This window comes from Juglans microcarpa x Juglans regia, chromosome 5S (assembly GCF_004785595.1).
Source record: "Juglans microcarpa x Juglans regia isolate MS1-56 chromosome 5S, Jm3101_v1.0, whole genome shotgun sequence".
Classification (NCBI taxonomy): domain Eukaryota; kingdom Viridiplantae; phylum Streptophyta; class Magnoliopsida; order Fagales; family Juglandaceae; genus Juglans; species Juglans microcarpa x Juglans regia.
In genome coordinates, this window is record NC_054603.1 from 2285218 (window position 1) to 2303502 (window position 18285).

Consider the following 18285-nt stretch of genomic DNA (forward strand, 5'->3'; position numbering starts at 1 on the left):
CTGCATTCGAAAACTACAATATTGAAATTACATATATATCTCCGAAATATATATATATATATATTATTGTACGTGCATATGAGGAATAACCTTTATGAAAAGGTTGCATCGATGTACATGACCTACGTACCGTAATATGCATGTAGCTAGATTCTCTTTATATATAATTGGTTTGAAAATAATCAAATGATTTTGAACCAAATGATTCTATGCATTATATATTGGGTTTTTTATTCAACAATGTAGGCAGCCTTCCTTGCTCCTAAGACTCCAAAAGACAAATAGTTGTCGTGCAAAACGAAACCATCCAACAGATTACATATTTTGCAATGGAAATAATTGGTTCGCCAATCTCCAATAATATGAAGCCGTCTCTCTCTCTCTCTCTCTCTCTCTCTCTGTGATCTTATCGCTTTTGTCGAAACGTTTTCATTTGATAATTGGAATGGTGGTTTTTGATTAGGCCATTCCAGCTTCACCAGCTACAACAAATTCGATTGCCAACATACAATTCCTGATATATGTGTTAGGCATTGTAGACAAAATCCAGCAACCCAATTTGGGTTTACACAAGTACTTAAAAAAGAGATGTTTCGAAACATTTTTTTACTCATCTTATTTCATTTTCAAATATCACTCAAATACAAATACTTTCAAACTAATTATTACGGTCCTGTTTGGATACAATAAGTGTTTTATCTTATTTCATCTCATTATTATAACTTTTCCAAATTCTTATATAAAATATATTAAACAATTTAATTTTTTCAAATTCTAAAATATTAATAATATTAAAAAATAATATTCTAATAATATTTTATTCATATTTCAACTCGTTATTCATATAACTTTCTCAAACTATCCGACAAAAACTAAAAAAAGTAATTAAACTTTTTTAAATTCTAAATAAAAAAGTATATTATAACAATATAATATTATTATATTATATTATATAATAAAATTATATTATTATCAAATAGACAAGTATTGCACAGATGTTTCGTAAGAAAGTAGATTTCATTAAAAAAGAATGATTTTTTTACATCTTTTTAATATAGAGTCTACTTTTTCATGAAGTTTTGTATTGAATTTGTCTTTGAACTTGTATAAATAATTTATCTAAAAAGAGAGGCAAATAATTGTGAAAAAAGTAACGACTATCAGTGCATATGATGCTTGTATTGACAGAGAAATCCAGAAAAGTACTTCATCTTTCTATATCCCTTTGAAGTTTCAGCTGACTAGGACATGGAACAGGGTTCTTCTTAAATCACAAATGAAATGCATGGGGTTCGGCCGAACAAGGAAACAAAAGCATGACTCTCGAATAGTGCTAGTTTCCTCTCTACCGGCATTGTCCATATCAATCTCCACAAGCACCAAACTAAACATCAACCAAAGGAATGAAAATATTGCAAACTGTCATTTGTCTTCTCTTCCCAAGGCTAAACTGCCATTAGACCCCTTTCAACTTGTTTACAAATTCTTTATTCTCTTCCTGACAACATCTTCGAATTACATTTCAATTAACTGGCAGACATCCAGCCAAACTCCCACACCTTCGCTCAGAGATTTGGAGTTTTGATCCTGAATACTAGAGCTGGAGAAATTTATCGAATAGAATTAAGACAGACAAAGAAGGAAGAGACTTCACCTTCTCAAAAGAATGAGTGGGATGCAATTTTAAGAGATAACGCACTCAGCCGAGTATCAAATCCCCGTTAAGGGTCAGTATCAAATCTAGATCTTTCTTGATCACTCACTAGGAATCCCTAAACAATGGGAATCTTAAATTTGCAACCTTTGAACATCACATAAGAATGGTCAGGTCCGATAGACAATTATAATACATTTTGTATGGTATGTCGTCGCCATCGCTTCAGACGAACAATTTGAATTCAAAAGATCATTACAAACAGCTTTATCTGATTTGGGACTCGGATAACACACGTAAGATATTCTTTTAGTGATCTTCAAGGGGCTGAAACTTCACCTAGGCATCAAGCTTTCGGCCTAAAACACTACACAGCATTTGATTCGAACACTGCTCAGACAATGACATGGAGGCACCGAGGCAAGTACAAGAATAATGTGTTTTTTTTTTTTCCCTATTGTTACCGCTGATAGTAGCCCTATTTAGTTAGAATAGTAATACAGGCCGTTTAAATATCTTAACTTGTTATCTTCTCAAATGATTTTATAGGCTGCCTGAGATTACAGCGATATGCCAGGCAATCTTTATTAATTTTATTGTATTCTTGGTTTTTTTGTTGTCTCTAGTGATTGATGGCTGCTTTTTGTTTTAGGTTTACTTTTTGATGATTCGATTTGACTGAAAATCGATTCGATGAACTGAATACGAATTGTCTTTTCAGGTTAATTTTTTTAGTGGTGTTTTTAATAATTTTGAGGAAGTATTAGTTTTTCAACAAAATGTAGTGTCCAGAATTCTTAAAATTAGGGTTTTTGAATTCCAGAGCACCTGTACAAGGATCACTTTCACGCCTTTAATGTTTCGCAAGGGGAACTCAGATTTGAAGATTATCAGAGTCTGACTGTTATTACGATAATGAAAAACTGGCTATGTGTCGGTATATAAATAAAGGCTTAGCAGCATTAGTTTGTGATTTTAGAAACCGTCAGATTCTCAAACAATGGTATTATAGTCGATCTACGATCAATCTATTTATGTATTCGTTGAAAGGCCACTAGATCGTGTGGATGGAATTGGAGATCGTTAAATCCACTCATGTTTTCTCTACTTGTGCAGAATCTTAAAATACAATACAAAGTCCTCTGTGTTTTTACTGTAATATTGTAGAGCAATGAGTATGAACTTTTCTGGCAATTTCCAGATATGAGATACCCAGTTTGCCAGATGAAATCTCAAGGAAAGGGGAGGGGGATTCGTATCTTTTATTGTGAGGGAAAGTCGAGTTTCTTTTATTTTATACCATCTTTTTTGGCTACTAAATTGACTTCATTCGTATCCAGTGTAGGAATAATCGTAGATTTATAATGAATTTATGCCAGTATCTCAGGTTAAATTGTTCAGCTGTAGATGCTTATTACAATATTCTCCAATATTTTTAATGATAAATTACCAATACTGCAGGACATATTTTAACTTCTACTTAAGACCCATAAAGCCCTTTCAATATTTTGGACTTTTTTCATTTCTATTTTGTTTTCCTTTTCTCTTTGGTGATTGAGACATTTTCCCATTGGAGTTTATGAATGGACAAGTTTCTGTTAGCCCATTTGTTTGTCTTCGAAAGATTTGTATTTTTATAAGCGTTTTCTGGCTTTGGTTCTGTCAATAAATAGATTGCAGTTCATTCCTATCCTTCATTATGGGAATAAATAAAGGCCTTTCATATTGCTTTTATACAAATCCTATTCATATCTTAAACCTGAAGTTTCCCAGAATATAAGTGAGAATTTTATGCTGCACATCAGAATTTAACCCTGTTGTTGTTTGTCCATCTGATTTGAATCTTCTCTTTTCTATTTTCCGTATATTTTTCCTGTGGCTTTTCCTTTCTGAAAAACATATAAAGAGAACAAAAGTTGATGTAGTTTTGGATGGTAGACAGGATATTTGAGCAGAAATCAGCTCTGCTTGCTGTTGTTGTTGGGATAGCTGTGTTGCAGTTTTGGTCATTTGTAGATGAACACTCAGAAGATAGATTGCCGCGAACCAGTTAGCCAGAACTATGAACTGATCAATGATCGTAGCTCTGAATTTGCTAATTGTTCTTCCCAATTATTTGGATCCAAACAGTCTTGGCAATTCAGAACTGGTGCTCAGCCACCAACCATGGGTGGAGGATCACAACAGCAATATATTAGGCCTGCTAGATCATCCAGCACAATTATGAGCCGCTTTGATTCACCAGCTTCTGCTTTTTATGCAACCGAACGCTGCATGGGAATTCAACAGTACGATAGTCCAGTTGATGACCCCTCTTTGTTTTCCCAAGTTTCCAGGACTTATGATTTGCAGTTCCCTTTGTATCAATCTTCTGGGGAAGACTTTTCCATCGATTCAGCTCATCAAGATGATTCCAACTTTGATTTGAGAAACACCTTGCAGGCAATGGTGAAATCTCAGTTCTCTTGTAATCAATACTATGGATCCTCTGTAAACAAAATTTCAGGCAGCAATTCACCAGGATGTAAGCTTCTTCCACATGAACAAAATAAGTTGCTTGGTGATGATACTAACTATGGTGGGAGGCACCTTTTGATTCCTTTTAAAGGAAATCAGGACGATATGGTATATTTCCTCATTCAGAGCTTGTGTACTTTCAATTCTTTACATGCAATAATTCAAGGTTGGCATCATTCCTAATGTGTAAAGATCGTTCTGATTATGGCTAGGTAATTTTTCAGGGCAATTGCAATTCACTTGCTTCCTCGCCCCCACAGCTGGGCTGCTCCTCTCAGCAAGAGAAGCAGTTTTCAAGACTTTCCTCTGAAAATATACCCCTTACTCCTGGCCATTCTGCTTCAGCCGGGGCAGTAATCTCTAATAAGGCAAGAATAAGGTGGACTCAAGATCTTCACGAGAAATTTGTTGAATGTGTTAATCGCCTTGGTGGTGCTGAGAGTAAGTCATTTGATATAAGCTTCATCAAAGTAAGAAATAAACCATTGATCTCTGATGATTTTTCCATGATGTACTATAGAGGCAACGCCAAAGGCAATACTAAAGCTGATGAACTCGGATGGATTGACCATTTTTCATGTGAAAAGTCATCTTCAGGTATCAAAGCTTTCTAAAGTACTGTAGATGTTACCCGTAATATTGTTTCAACTTCCCCCCACAAATTAGATTCATTTTCTTTGTTCCCTGTAGAAGTACCGAATTGCAAAATACATACCAGACTCAACAGAAGGTAATGCCTGTAACAATTCTGGTATTTTTCGGAAGAGATTTATTGTGCTTGATTCCTTTGCTCTTAGCTGGCTGAACTTTTTCAAGTATAATTTAAGAAGGGTGGAGTAATTTATGTTTTTGCTTTGCATTTTGTACATGAGTGTCACTATCCTCTCATCATGAGGAGATTCCTTTATTTTTCTTTTTATTTGCATTAAATTTCTATGGAATAATTGGGTTCATGATGATGATGATGATATCTGTAATTAGATCACAACAGCCCTAGCATTTATAGATGATCATTCTCATTATTCAAACCACTTCAGAGAGCCATGCACAGAGTGCTTTTAATAATAGGCTGGCCTTTTTTTCTCAGATCTGACAATCAAGCATTTGAGGTGACCCTTAATCCTCAATGCAAGGAGCGTTCTTTTGATTTGCAAACTAATTAGAAAAATGACCACTTCTCTCTCGTTGTTGAAGGCGGAACTCAAAAAACCTTGAAGTTATGTTTCAGATTAAGAAAACAAAGTTTAGTTTTTGCGACTCTAATAGGCTAGAGTTATTTGAGATGATATTAATGCTAGCGGTTTCCCCCTTTACTTCCTTCTATACAAATATTAACATGGCACAAGCCATCACAAAAGTATCCTTAACCTTTCATGTTGGTATGATCAATTCCCTGAAATGATCAGGCCAACGTCATTAAAGCGAACTGAAAAGCAATTCAGAATCTATTGTTTTAAGTTTGTGTGTACATTTGTCTGTTCCACGGTGGGGGAGGGGATTTTTGGAATCGGTTGACAAGAGTTGAGCTTGCCTATTTTATACGCAAAAAGCCTCTGTTGAATTATAGATTTGATATTGGACCCCAAATCACTTGCTCTACTAATCAGAAACATGCTGATTTCCCTTACCAATGGTATGATGGCTCAGCTGTCAGACTGATATTGACCCTGTCTGCAGTATGTGAGCCATTCTAAGAAGGAAACTTTTTTACCATTCTTGTGGTCACCAGCAAGTGTTTGCTTAGCTTTGCTGACTTTCATCAATCTACATTGCTCTTTTCTTTGAATAAGATTACAATGAACTTGATTTAGAAATAATAATTTTGATTAGAGTAGCCTTTTCTATTGCAGGAAAATTGGAGAAAAGAAACAGTATGAGCAATGTACCCCTGCTCGATGTTAAAACGTAATGTTCATGAATTTTATTCTATTGTATTGGCATCCTACTCAAAACACAATTCTCCTTTTAAAATTGTAATTCTTTGAAAATTTTTGTTTGGTTTTATTTTTCTTTTCTTCTTCTTTATTGCTCTGTACATAACCCTTTAGCAGTATAACTATATTCTGACACCAACATGTGAACTTTGAATGACAGTGGCTTACAGATCAAAGAGGCACTGCAAGTGCAGTTAGATGTCCAGAGGCGTCTTCATGAACAATTAGAGGTGAGTTCATGGGCTTTTCTTCTCCATTTCAGATAGTGATTTTATATATGTCAATATATCTTCCCGTTTTACCAGTTCTCCAGTATCTTCTAGTCATTGCTTCTATATGGTCCACCCTCTCTGCATCTGTTTCCTTCATTCCATGTATAGTGTAGTTTCAGGTATCCTTAAAATATTGATCTCTCTTCCAAGGCGATAATGACCTTTTTTAAAACTTTTTTCTTTCACGATAAAAGGAATTTCATAACAATTGGAAACAACTTTTATGAGCTTGAACTTTAGGTTCACCCAGCACAACAGCTAGGGACTTTTGATTGCCTGGCATGACAATAGAACAGAACAGGTTGCAGCCTTCTTGAACCCCAGGCAGGAAACGTATATATAGCGTATACGTTCCCCTTCATTCTTACCGGTTACTACAAACTGGACCTCACACCTTATATAAGCACTTGCATCTGCTACTCGTTTCAAACCATTTATCAAGGGGTTTGCTGGTATATAATCTCTTGGCTACTAAACTTTGCTTGATGACTTATCCGGGCCAGGTTCAGCGAAAATTACAGCTACAAATTGAAGAACAAGGGAAGCAGCTCAAGATGATGTTTGACCAGCAACAGAAAACAAATAGTAGCCTCTTCCCGAATCACAACTTGGATACTTCCTCTGCTGAACCATCAAATAGTCAAGAGGTTCAGGTTCCCATTTCTGAAGGTTCTAGAAATCCTTTATTCCCATCCAAGATAAGCTAGATCCTCAAAGCATGACATATGATCTTTTGGTTATACACCGTCAAGCACTTAAGCAGTCATGGGTTCCCTGGAAAGCTTTTATCTTTTGCATATTGAAAGCAGTTAAACAGTCATGAGGTTCCTGCAAAGCTTCATTCCCTACAATAGAATCAAGACATACGCAGCAGCCTAATTAAGTATAGCATGCTGCATGCAGTGTGTTTGCATAATCCAAACTGTGTATTTACAGTGTAAATACAATTGAGTGCACTCGTTCATAATTCCCTTCAGAAAATAACTGTTGTGTATACTTCATGCATCCCTCGTCCATCCTTAAACCTAGTGAAAAGCATTCTTGTTGTAAAAAGCTCATTTTGAGCTTGTGTTAGCGTAAGAATAATGTTGTCTTGTAATTTGTGTGCTCATGTTTTGAGTTTGGTTGAAAACTGTATTGAGGGAACCCATATGAAATTCGAACTAAACTCTCTATGGATTTCTTTTCTTTGAGCTCATAATGTAGGAAAATGTTCTGCAAAATGTTTTTTGGGAACCATTTAAATTACGTCCAGCTGCAGAACTTTGGAAAAAATTGCCATTCATTAAACATATGGGCCTTTTTTCCTCGTAATTTCTGAAATAAAAAACGTGAAAGAATTCGAAAAAGAGAGACGATATTATTCAGAAACAGCATTTCTATGTTAAGAGAACAAATATTAAGCAAATACACAAGCCCTGGCTGCCAAGTTTTAGTTTCATCTTCTCTTAATGAACATGGTAGTTTTGAAGCACGAATTCGAGGGAGGATCAGATCTTTATTACGAAAATATTGAACTGCACTGTGCATCCCAGCATCTTTACAGGGTACATCTTGTTTATCTATTCGTCTTGCCGTTTTCCTAACAAACTTACAGTGTGGGGTGGTCCTCGTATGGAAGTTTTCGAAGGGTTGATGTGCCAATTACATGAGAGATTTTATATTTAAGCCAAAACTTTGATCATCTTCCATCAACATTTAACTTTGAATAATAGTTGATATAGTTTTAGGACTTGTTTTGAAAAGAGAGATACTTTAGGCACAAGGAAATGCCACAAAATTAAACTTATAAATTGATATATCTTGATGTAATACGTTAGATTGTAAAGTTATTTCTATTATAAAATATATCTAACATATTATATAAAATATGTCATTTTGTGAGTTTACTTTTGTAAAATCTTTTTGTAACTATAACACTATATTTTTAAAAAATAAAAAATAATAGAACCTATTATTAAAAATTGAAAACTTTTTTTATATAAATTTCAAATTTATCGACTTTTTCAAACAGAATTCGCCAATCCTGTAATAAAAATTACATTCCTTTAATTTTTTCATGACCCATTTTATAAAATAACTATTACAATCAAAGTAAATTTTATACATATGTTACATCTATTTTTATAATAAAAAAATTTTAACTAAAATATTTTTCTTTCATAAATTCACCTTAAGTAGAAAATTGAACAGAAACTCATCAATTCCTCCCAATTTTTCAATAACAAGGACAGAAACCGTTTGCCTAGAGCTCTTGGACGATGTCATCGTTGACATCTTCTTCAAGCAGCTTGTCAGAGTTATAAATGTTTTGAATATCATTTTCAATGACAGTTTCAGTTGAGATATTGAAATGAGATATTTCGATATCGATATTATTTTAAAATAATTTATACATGAATCTTATATATATATATATTATATTTTAAAATAATAATTTAAATTATATATAAATATATAAATTATATATCGGCCAGTACAAATCCGTACATATCGATATATCAAACGAAATTGACAGGTACAGCCGAAATTTTAATCCGTACAAAATAATATACCTGCCTATACCGCCTACCCGGCCGGTACGAAACAGATTTCAAAACACTCGACTTCCATTCGAGCCCGTTATTCTTCCCTGATCCCAAACAGCCTCTCAAGCGAATAGATAAAAAATAAGAATGAAATGGTTGGGTCTGACAATCCTGTCAGGAAATGGTGACATGGAGCTATGGATAGGCCAGTCCATGGTATTATAACGGCTTTTATAAAGCCAAACAAGCCCTAAGGAGAAGTACACGGAACCCCATCGTTACCTAGACCAATTCGCACACTAGGCAGTAGGCACTTCCTTTGCCCGCACAGAGAAAGTAGAAGAAGAGGAATGGAGGACATGAAGAAGAGAAAGCTGGGAGAAGCAGCGGGTGACGAAGAAATACCATCGGAAGAAGAGCTCCGCTTGCTGCTTGATCCTCTCCCTAAACCCCAGCTCGTCCATCTTCTCTCTAAACTGTACGTTTCTTTATCCTCGTCCCAATTAAATCACCCCCTGCCCATCTCTCCGTGGGTTTTTTTTTCCATTTCACTTCGCCCCCTCCCCCAATTTCTAGCCCTGAAAAGTGGAATAAGAAGAGTGATTTTGGTTTGTGTTCTTCACTTTTCAATTATTAAGGTTATACCCTAAAAGCAAGGTTCTATTCCACCCGCCCCCCCCCCCCCCCCCCCTTCTCTCCTGTTTTTGTATTTTCGTTCCGCCGACGATTTGAAAAAACCCCGTAATTCTCATTTTTTATGGCACAAAATGACATCTTGGAAAGCAAATATTATATATAATATATATTTATCACGCTAGTCATCAGGGAAAGATATAAAAGACTTTGGAAACCATTGTATCGTTTTTTATCCTTCCGTTTTTATTTTTATTTTCATTTCTTGGATACCAACGAAACTATTTCTATACAAAACGTATTTGTATGTTCCATATGGTAGATAATATGTATAAATTTAAGGCAGTTGTCCCATTCTGGAAATTTGGTGTGTATTTCATATTGATAAATATAAGGCTTAATGTTGGTACTTTGTTTTCTCACTGCCCTCTAGAATATGCAGTGATAGCATCTCTTGCTAATGCTTATCATAAATGTTCTGTTGGGTACTGTAAATCATTTGGAATGTAGCACAAATACGGCAAGTCTTGGAGTTAAGGTTGTGTATTTGGCTTTGGAAGTCACTTAAAGGTCGGTCTCTCACAAAGGCCGCACACTGCAGGAAAAGAATTGGTTAGTCTTATTAAGGGAAAAAGTAAAATGAGATAGTCCAGGGCCGGCTCAATGGTAAGGCCATTTAGGCCATTGCCTAAGCCCCCACCCTATTGATGGAGATCCAATAAGGGCCATTTGTAATGCCACTAGGAGGGCTAGGCGTGCCAAGGCTAGGAGGGTGGCATTAGGGTGCATGCATGGCTCGGGTGATGGATCATTGGACGCCCAAGACAAGGTCAACTAGAGGAGGATCAAGTTGTTAGTCAATTCCTTAATTTTAGGGGTTAGTTGGCAAATCCCTTGATTTTAGGGGATTGAGCGGTTGTTAGGGGATTGGCCAAATATCTCCTTCAAATTAGGGAGATTATCTATTTGTTAATTTGTTTGAGTTTGTTTCCTTTATTTTAGGAGTTGTTGGGATTGTTTTCGTAATCTTAGAAATTTGACTTGTTTTGGGATTGTGATTTCAAATTTCAAAAGAAGTTGTTAGAGGGAATAAGTGGGGGAAGGCTAGCCGAACCCTAGTACTATTTATTTCGGATTTGCATTGTAATTGAGGCATTATGCTATTTTCAATAAAAGTGAAGCTTATGCTTTGTCACCCTAATTTTCGAGAATTGAGTGCTAGCTCGAGTTATTCTTAATTTTCACCATCATACCAATCGGATCTTGGTGTTGCTTTGAGGTAACCCTAGATTTGATCACCCAATACGCCACAAACACTTGAGTGAGAGTGAGGCTTCCATCATTGGTGCTTTTGTTGAGAGTATCCAACCCCAGGAGAGGAAGCCATAGCCAATCGACAACCAACACATAGGGAGAGGATTGAGAACATTGAAGCCACTTTAGAAGCACAACACACCGCTACCAATGAACGGCTTGGAAGGTTAGAGGAGGTGCTCCACCAATTGGTAGATCAAAAGAGGAAGGGAGAGAGGAGGTGCCATAGGAGAGGAGCCCATAGTCCGGAGGGTTCCGTTGGATCTAGAAGAAGCCAACGCCGAGAAAGGGTGGATGACTCGGATTCATCTTTTCAAGATTCCTCAAGCACTCGTGAGGAATCAATTGAGGAAAGTGAATGAGAAGGAGGGAACAATGATGAGAGGAGAGGAGCACGTAGGGGGGAAGTTCTCAAGCCAAAGATGGACTTTTCAAAGTTCAATGGTGATGACCCGAGCACGTGGGTTAGTAGAGCCAAGCAATACTTTGAGCACAATCACATGGAGGGCCATGCAAAAGCGTCCTATGCCGCCTACTTCCTTGAGGGGGAGGCCAACCAATGGTGGCAATGGATGAGGAAGACGTATGGAGCTCAAAGGAGGGAGTTGAAATGGAGGAAGTTTGTCAATGAGCTTTTGAGGAGGTTCGGGTCAACCGAGTATATAGACTACCATGAGACTCTTTCAAAGATCAAGCAAACCGGATCTTTAAGAGATTATCAAAAGGAGTTCGAATACTTGTCCACTAGAGCACATGGGTGGTCGGAGAAGGCCCTCATTGAGACCTTTGTGGGCGGCTTGAAGAGTGAGTTGGCGGCGGAAGTGAAGCTTCAGAAACCAAAGACTTTAATGCAAGCTTTGGAGGTTGCACGGATTAAGGAAGATCAACTTCAAGATTTGAAGAGAGTAGCCGGTTGGAGGTGAGAAAACCACTCCCAATGGTTTCCAAGTTTGATGCAAACCAAACTTTTAGCAAGGACTTCTCACCGGGAGGTCCTAGTGGAGGTCCATCAAGTGGAACCAAAGCATTACCGCGAGAGTGAAGAAGCTACGTTGGGAAGAGATGCAACGACGAAGAGAGAAGGGGCTTTATTTCAATTGCAATGAGAGGTTCACAATGGGCCACAGATGCAAAGCCAAACAAATTTTTCTCATAGAGATGGAGTCGGAGGAAGAGGAAGACATAGGGGAGGAAGAGCAAGGGCGAGAAGAGCAAGAACAAGATAAAGCCGTGATAGGAGATCCTCAAATTTCTATCCATGCATTGACGGGTGTTGTGAGGCTTAGAACGATGAAAACACAAGCACACATTGGCAAGATGGAGGTAACGGTTCTTGTTGATAATGGTTCATCTCTAAACTTCATCAACTCTAAAGTGGCCGAGAGCTTGGGGTTGCCTATGATTTCTATCACTCCATTCGGGGTCAAGGTAGCTAGCGGGGAGAAGATAAGGTGTAGAGAAGTATTTAAAAAAGTATGTTTGAAAACACAATGCCTTGAAATTGTAGTGGATTTATATTCTTTGCCTATTGTGGGGTTGAACGTTGTGTTGGGTATGCAATGGCTAGAGGAGTTAGGGAAGATAGTCTCAGACTATAGAAAAATGACTATGGAGTTTATGATGGGGGGCAAATGGGTGACCATTAGGATGAATGGAAGAGGGGGATATAAGGCCGTGGGGCCTAATGAGATGGAGAAGCTATTGAGACAAGGGGGCAATGTTTTGCTATCACATTGGCCTCCCAACCAAGGGGCTTGAGTGAGGGACATGAAGTGGAAGATAGGGGCATGGAATGGGAGTTAGGGGCCGAGGTTCCTAATGACTTGAGTGAGAATGTGAGGAAGTTTTTAAAGTGGTGTGCAGAGTGTGAGACTTTTGTGTAACACTTCTCTAAGGTTTATAAACCATTATCAACAAGACAAATGTCACTTATCAAAAAAAGAATGTGAGGAAGGGTGGCCAAGTGACAATCGAAGCCTTGGTTCAATGGAGGGGGCTCCTAACCGAAGATGCTACATGGGAAAGTGTTCGGGTTCTCAAGGATCAATTCTCAGATTTGGACCTTGAGGACAAGGTCGGTCTTGAAGGTTGGAGGATTGATGGAGATCCAAGAAGGGTCATTCGTAATGCCACTAGGAGGGCTAGGCGTGCCAAGGCTAGGAGGGTGGCATTGGGGTGCCTACATGGCTTGGGTGATGGGTCCTTGGGCGCCCAAGACAAGGTCAACTAGAGGAGGATCAAGTTGTTAGCCAATTCTTGATTTTAGAGGTTGGTTGGCAAATCCCTTGATTTTAGGGGATTGGACGGTTGCTAGAGGATTGGCCGAATATCTCCTTCAAATTAGGGAGATTATCTATTTGTTAATTTGCTTGAATTTGTTTCCTTTATTTTAGGAGTTGTTGGATTATTTCCTTAATTTTAGAAGTTTGACTTGTTTTGGGATTGTGATTTCAAATTTCAAAAGAAGTTGTTAGAGGGAATAAGTGGGTGAAGGCTAGCCGAACCCTAGTACTATTTATTTCGGATTTGCATTGTAATTGAGGCATTATGCTATATTCAATAAAAGTGAAGTATGCTTTGTCACCCGAATTTTCAAAAATTGAGTGCTAACTCAAGTTAGTCTTAATTTTCACCATCATACCAATCGGATCTTGGTGTTGCCTTGAGGTAACCCTAGATTTAATCATCCAACACACCACAAACGCTTGATTGAGAGTGAGGCTTCCATCAATGTAAGGCCCCCAAAAATAAAAAAATGAGGTATTTTTTTTTGTAATTTTTTAAAAAATAAAAATAAAAGCCATTTTATTAAATAAAATTTTAAATAATTTTTATAGTTTTCAATGTATACAAGGCCCCATAATACTAAATTTAATATTTGATATACAATGAATTTTTTTTATAAGTAATCCAATGAATTATTTATATTTTAAATAATATTTTTAAGATCTTGCTAAATTGAGGCACAAAATCTACATCGAGATTTATATTTTATTGTATTATAATTACGAATGACTCACTTAGATCTCACCTTAGGCCTCAATTTGTATTGAGCCGCCCCTGCGAGATACAGACTCTGAAACCTGCAGATTGCTGTAATGCCTGTAGGTATCACAGGGCAGTGATGCTCCATTATTTAGACATCACCTGATATAATCATTAAAAGCTACTCTTGGGGCTGTGAATCTAGCCATTAATTGATTTTCGTCAGGTCCCGGAACTTCTACTGTTTTACGCACTTAGAAATAGTATATGAAGTGTTAATATAAAACATAAAAGATAAGGAAATGAACTAAAGCATGATAATAGTCAGCTTTAAAGCATGAAGTCCGGAACTTGGAAATGAACTCAAGCCATGAAACCGTGACTTTGAGGCAGGCCTAAATGCCTAGAGCCTTGAAATATAGAGAGGCCTTGTCTGAAACGTATACGTGTGTCTTTTTGTTCATGCGTGTGCATAATAACGACAATCACAATCTTGAGTTTTTCAAACAAAACATCAATCCGCCTTTGAGTTCGTATTGGAATTTTGGCTCATTTTGCATGTGAGAATGTTGTGCATGTGTCATGAGAAGGGGCCACGTTAGTGTTGCTCCTGACTGTATGCTGTCCGATTGATCCTGTGCATGTGTGTTTGCTTGCATGTTGAGGCATAAAGAGGCTCCCAATATCCTTCAATTGCAGAAGAAATTAGAAGTATTGCCAGTGCAGATCCTGTACATCGAAAGCTTTTTGTTCGTGGCTTGGCCTGGAATACCACTTCAGAAACCTTGTATGCTGTGAGTGCATTGCTGATTGCTAATGGTGTTTTGTGCGTCATGCTTGTGACTGTCCCATGATTGTTCAATGAACTTATATCTTCAACTTAACATCTTGCCTTTAGCTATTTTTCTTCTTGACTTCTCAGAAAATTGGAGCACTAAGCCTGTATGTATGCTGAACATTTGGGATATTTTGTTCAGGCATTTCTAGTGCATGGAGAAATAGAAGAAGGAGCTGTGATCTTTGACAAAGCAACAGGAAAATCACGTGGTTATGGCTTCATTACTTACAAACAAATGGATTCGGCTCAGAGTGCATTGAGAGCACAGAGTAAAATGATCGATGTAAGCATTGTCCCTTTTTGGGTGAAATTGGACTTCTCAATCTCATTTAGACTTGTATGCAAATCTTCCCTTCTCATATTGAATCCTCTTCCTGTAGTCTCGCAATAGTCTACAATTGCAAATACGTTTCCAGTGGTTTTATAGAATATCCTGGAATGTAAACATCTCTGTCATTATATTGTACTGTTTGCGGTGGGGACAATCGAGTGTTCTTCTCATCTCTCTCCCTCTCTCCATACAGACATCTACACTATAAAATCATAATTTTCCCCATGCTGATTCAGAGTTATTATATAAGAGCATCAACTCCATCCTGTTGCATAAATGGACTCTTCAGTACAATGATGAATTTCTTGTCTTCTTTTCATGGTTGATTGAACATTTTCATTCAGGGCCGATTGGCTGTTTGTAATCTTGCTTGCGAGGGCTTGAGTGGAGCAAGTACAACACAGGATTTAACCCAGAGGAAGCTCTACATTGGGGGATTGTCACCAGATATCACTAGTGAGAAGCTGCTAAGGTTTTTTGGGAAGCATGGTGAAATAGAAGAAGGTTCAGTTGCATATGACAAAGATACAAATGAATCACGGTATACTACCATGGCCATCTCTTATGTTGTCGAGATTATTTATTTATTTATTTATGATACTTAATAATGTAACCATCGTTCTCAATTTCGTTTGTGTAGTGGATTTGGCTTTGTGACATACAAGACAGTGGACGCTGCAAAGAAGGCTATAGATGATCCAAATAAGATGCTTGGGGTGAATAACTATAAGCCTGATGTCTAGTCGAAATATTCAATATTGTTTTCTTCATGCATGACCCTTCAAAATTAATAGGCCTGATTGGTCTTATGCCTGGAGATAATTTCTGTTAATGAAGCCTAAAGAAGTATTTAGAAAGAAAGAAAATAGAAAATTACACATACAACCATTTTGAGATAACAACTTCGAGAAATCAGATCTATTACCTTTTCTGTTCAATGTAAATGAAGCCTGTAAAAAACAGCATGTTGAAAACTTTCTCGTATTTCTGAAAACTCAATCTCATTTTCTTGATTTTAGGCACAAAATTTAGATTGACTTTTTAGGAGACTCTTGTATACACACCCTTTATACTTCAGTTTCTCATCAATTCATTGGAATATTTTATTGGCTATTGAAAGAAAAATCTGAAAGAGAGAAAATTTGTTGGTTTATTAACGTGAAATGGCAATATTTAATTTTTTATTCTCCATCTTATTTCAGTCTACCAAGTTAGTAAAATTAGTCGATACAAGAATGGTTGGAGAAAGCTCTATGCTTGGAAGAATATAGGACTTATAGGGGTAGAAGATTTTGCTTTAAATCATCTTGTTTTGTCACTGAAATAGTTGGTTTATTGATGATGTCAATGGTTACGTGGATTTTATTTTTTGGTGTTAATTTTTTGCAGGTGTAAACTAATTTGTTTCTCAACGTAACTAATTAACCTGATGTTTAGTTGTACAGGATTTGTATGTGGGGGCCGTTCCATATGTGCCGATTTGAAATAGCACTTGATATAAATAAGATCCTTGGATTTGGAGGATTTTTAGTTTAATTTGTACATCTTTTTACTTGACAAAAAAAATGTACACTTTTGTGCAATCCCTGGTAATTATATAGAGTTTGGTTGCAGGGAAGGAATATAATCGTGAAGCTTGCCGATTCTCACAAGGGCAAATCACTACAGACACTGTTACCCACGGCAGAGGTCCCTATGTCCTTTCCTATGGCAGCTGGATATCCACAGCCTGGAAATGCACATGCCAGTACTACTCCTGTTGGCTATACTTACCCGCAAACGGTAGCATCATACACTGCATCTGCTTACCCTAGTGTTCCTGCACCACATGCTCTGTACCCGATCCAACCTCAAATTTCCTATCCACCCGTGGCTTTAAAAGAAGAATCCCTAGGATTCCCATCAACACAAGTAGGAATTGGCGGCTACCCATATTACATTTCGAAACAATGACCAAACAATGAGTACAAGGGCTGTGAGTGAACTATAAAGATGGTGAGTGAACTAGACTTCATCTCTTTCTTTTTCTGTGTTTGTTGATCTGATCTCAGCAACTACTACTTCAATAGTAGTTTTATTTCTCACTTACTCTGTTGTATGTCATGGTTTCTGCAGGTTAGTACTTGGTCTTGCGCATCTGGGAAGTATTCTGATTTCATAGATGGCATGAAATCTAGTGTTTCAACATTTGTTTCTACTTTCTGGTTATATATGGCTAGAATAACGGAATCCAGTTTTACAGTGGTAGGATAGTTTCTCACTAATTCTGTAATTCATATGATTGTTTTATCTTTCTTGGGTCAGACGTATAAGTGTTGGGATGAAGTTCCTAATCTTATTATTTCCTTCTTGGATCAGAAGTTAAAAAGTGTAAGGATGAAGTTCCTAATCTTATTTCTCCTTTCTATTCATCGGTTGTTACTGTTTGATCTACTATAAAAGCTCCTTTTCCAATCTAAATACAGAGCAAAAGTTGAGGCTTCCATCGAAAATAAAGAGGCAAATTTACAATTAACGATGTCCTAGTTATCTTAGCATATCACTACTGTCTTGCTTGCCGGTCAGTGTTTTGAAAGCCGCCTTCGTGTAAGTGAAAGCATGGGAAATAGTTGACTGCCTACAACACTACCATGAGTCCCAAAAGACTTTATTATTAATTCCTTGCATTGTGTTTGGGAGAAGGGATTTGAGCGGAAAGGAAGCGAGATGAACAGAAAATAATGCAGCAATATTTGTAATATAAAAAATGTGTTGTTGTTTTTATTATCTCTTGGGAGTTTTTGAGTCGGTAAACGAAGGACTGACGAGGAAACTTGTACTCTTCGGGTAGGGGGATCTGCTTTCTGCGGAAATGTGGACGAATTTGGAGATAAGGGGAAATTGTGCCCCGTTTTAAGGATATTATCTTCTTTTAAAGTTACAAAATTACACCTTACAAAATATTTGCCTTAATAAAAAAAACATGAGCCTTTACATTGTTTGAGATTCGTCATGGCAAAGATGTTAATCCAAAAGAAAATTGCACAAGCACCCAAAATCAAGTAAGATAAAGCACATGGGATTTGCCCAAATTTTCCTTTTTTTTTTTTTTTTGTTAAAAGAATGTACTTTTTGATCGTGAAAATGCGTTACCAACTTACAACCCGTCTCTTGCCCATGAGAAATGATATTTTATAATTCTAAAATGTTTAAATATTGTGTAATTTTATAAAAAAAAAAATTGAGTATAAATACGAAATTTATATGATAAAAGATTAATTTTTTAATAATAAATTTTAT

The 18285-nt window shown here is 36.8% G+C and overlaps 2 protein-coding genes across 3 annotated transcripts; both read left to right on the top strand.

The window, feature by feature from the left end:
* The first annotated feature begins 1356 nt into the window (after positions 1-1356).
* On the top strand, positions 1357-7550 carry LOC121268339 (myb family transcription factor PHL5-like). Of its 2 annotated transcripts, none has more exons than XM_041172563.1 (7): positions 1357-4279; positions 4396-4612; positions 4692-4768; positions 4865-4901; positions 6022-6076; positions 6266-6335; positions 6881-7550. In XM_041172563.1, exons 1-7 carry the CDS (start codon positions 3671-3673, stop codon positions 7082-7084), a joined length of 1269 nt encoding a protein of 422 aa, XP_041028497.1. In that variant the 5' UTR covers positions 1357-3670; the 3' UTR covers positions 7085-7550. The 2 variants fall into 2 exon arrangements, with proteins under 2 accessions (XP_041028497.1, XP_041028496.1); XM_041172562.1 differs by having other exon boundaries at positions 1370-4279; positions 4862-4901.
* A 1429-nt stretch (positions 7551-8979) lies between these two features.
* Positions 8980-17415, top strand: LOC121268341 (UBP1-associated protein 2A-like). Its single transcript, XM_041172565.1, has 7 exons — positions 8980-9383; positions 14511-14631; positions 14815-14958; positions 15351-15547; positions 15647-15722; positions 16621-17001; positions 17122-17415. Exons 1-6 carry the CDS (start codon positions 9256-9258, stop codon positions 16957-16959), a joined length of 1005 nt encoding a protein of 334 aa, XP_041028499.1. The 5' UTR covers positions 8980-9255; the 3' UTR covers positions 16960-17001; positions 17122-17415.
* Positions 17416-18285: the final 870 nt, after the last annotated feature.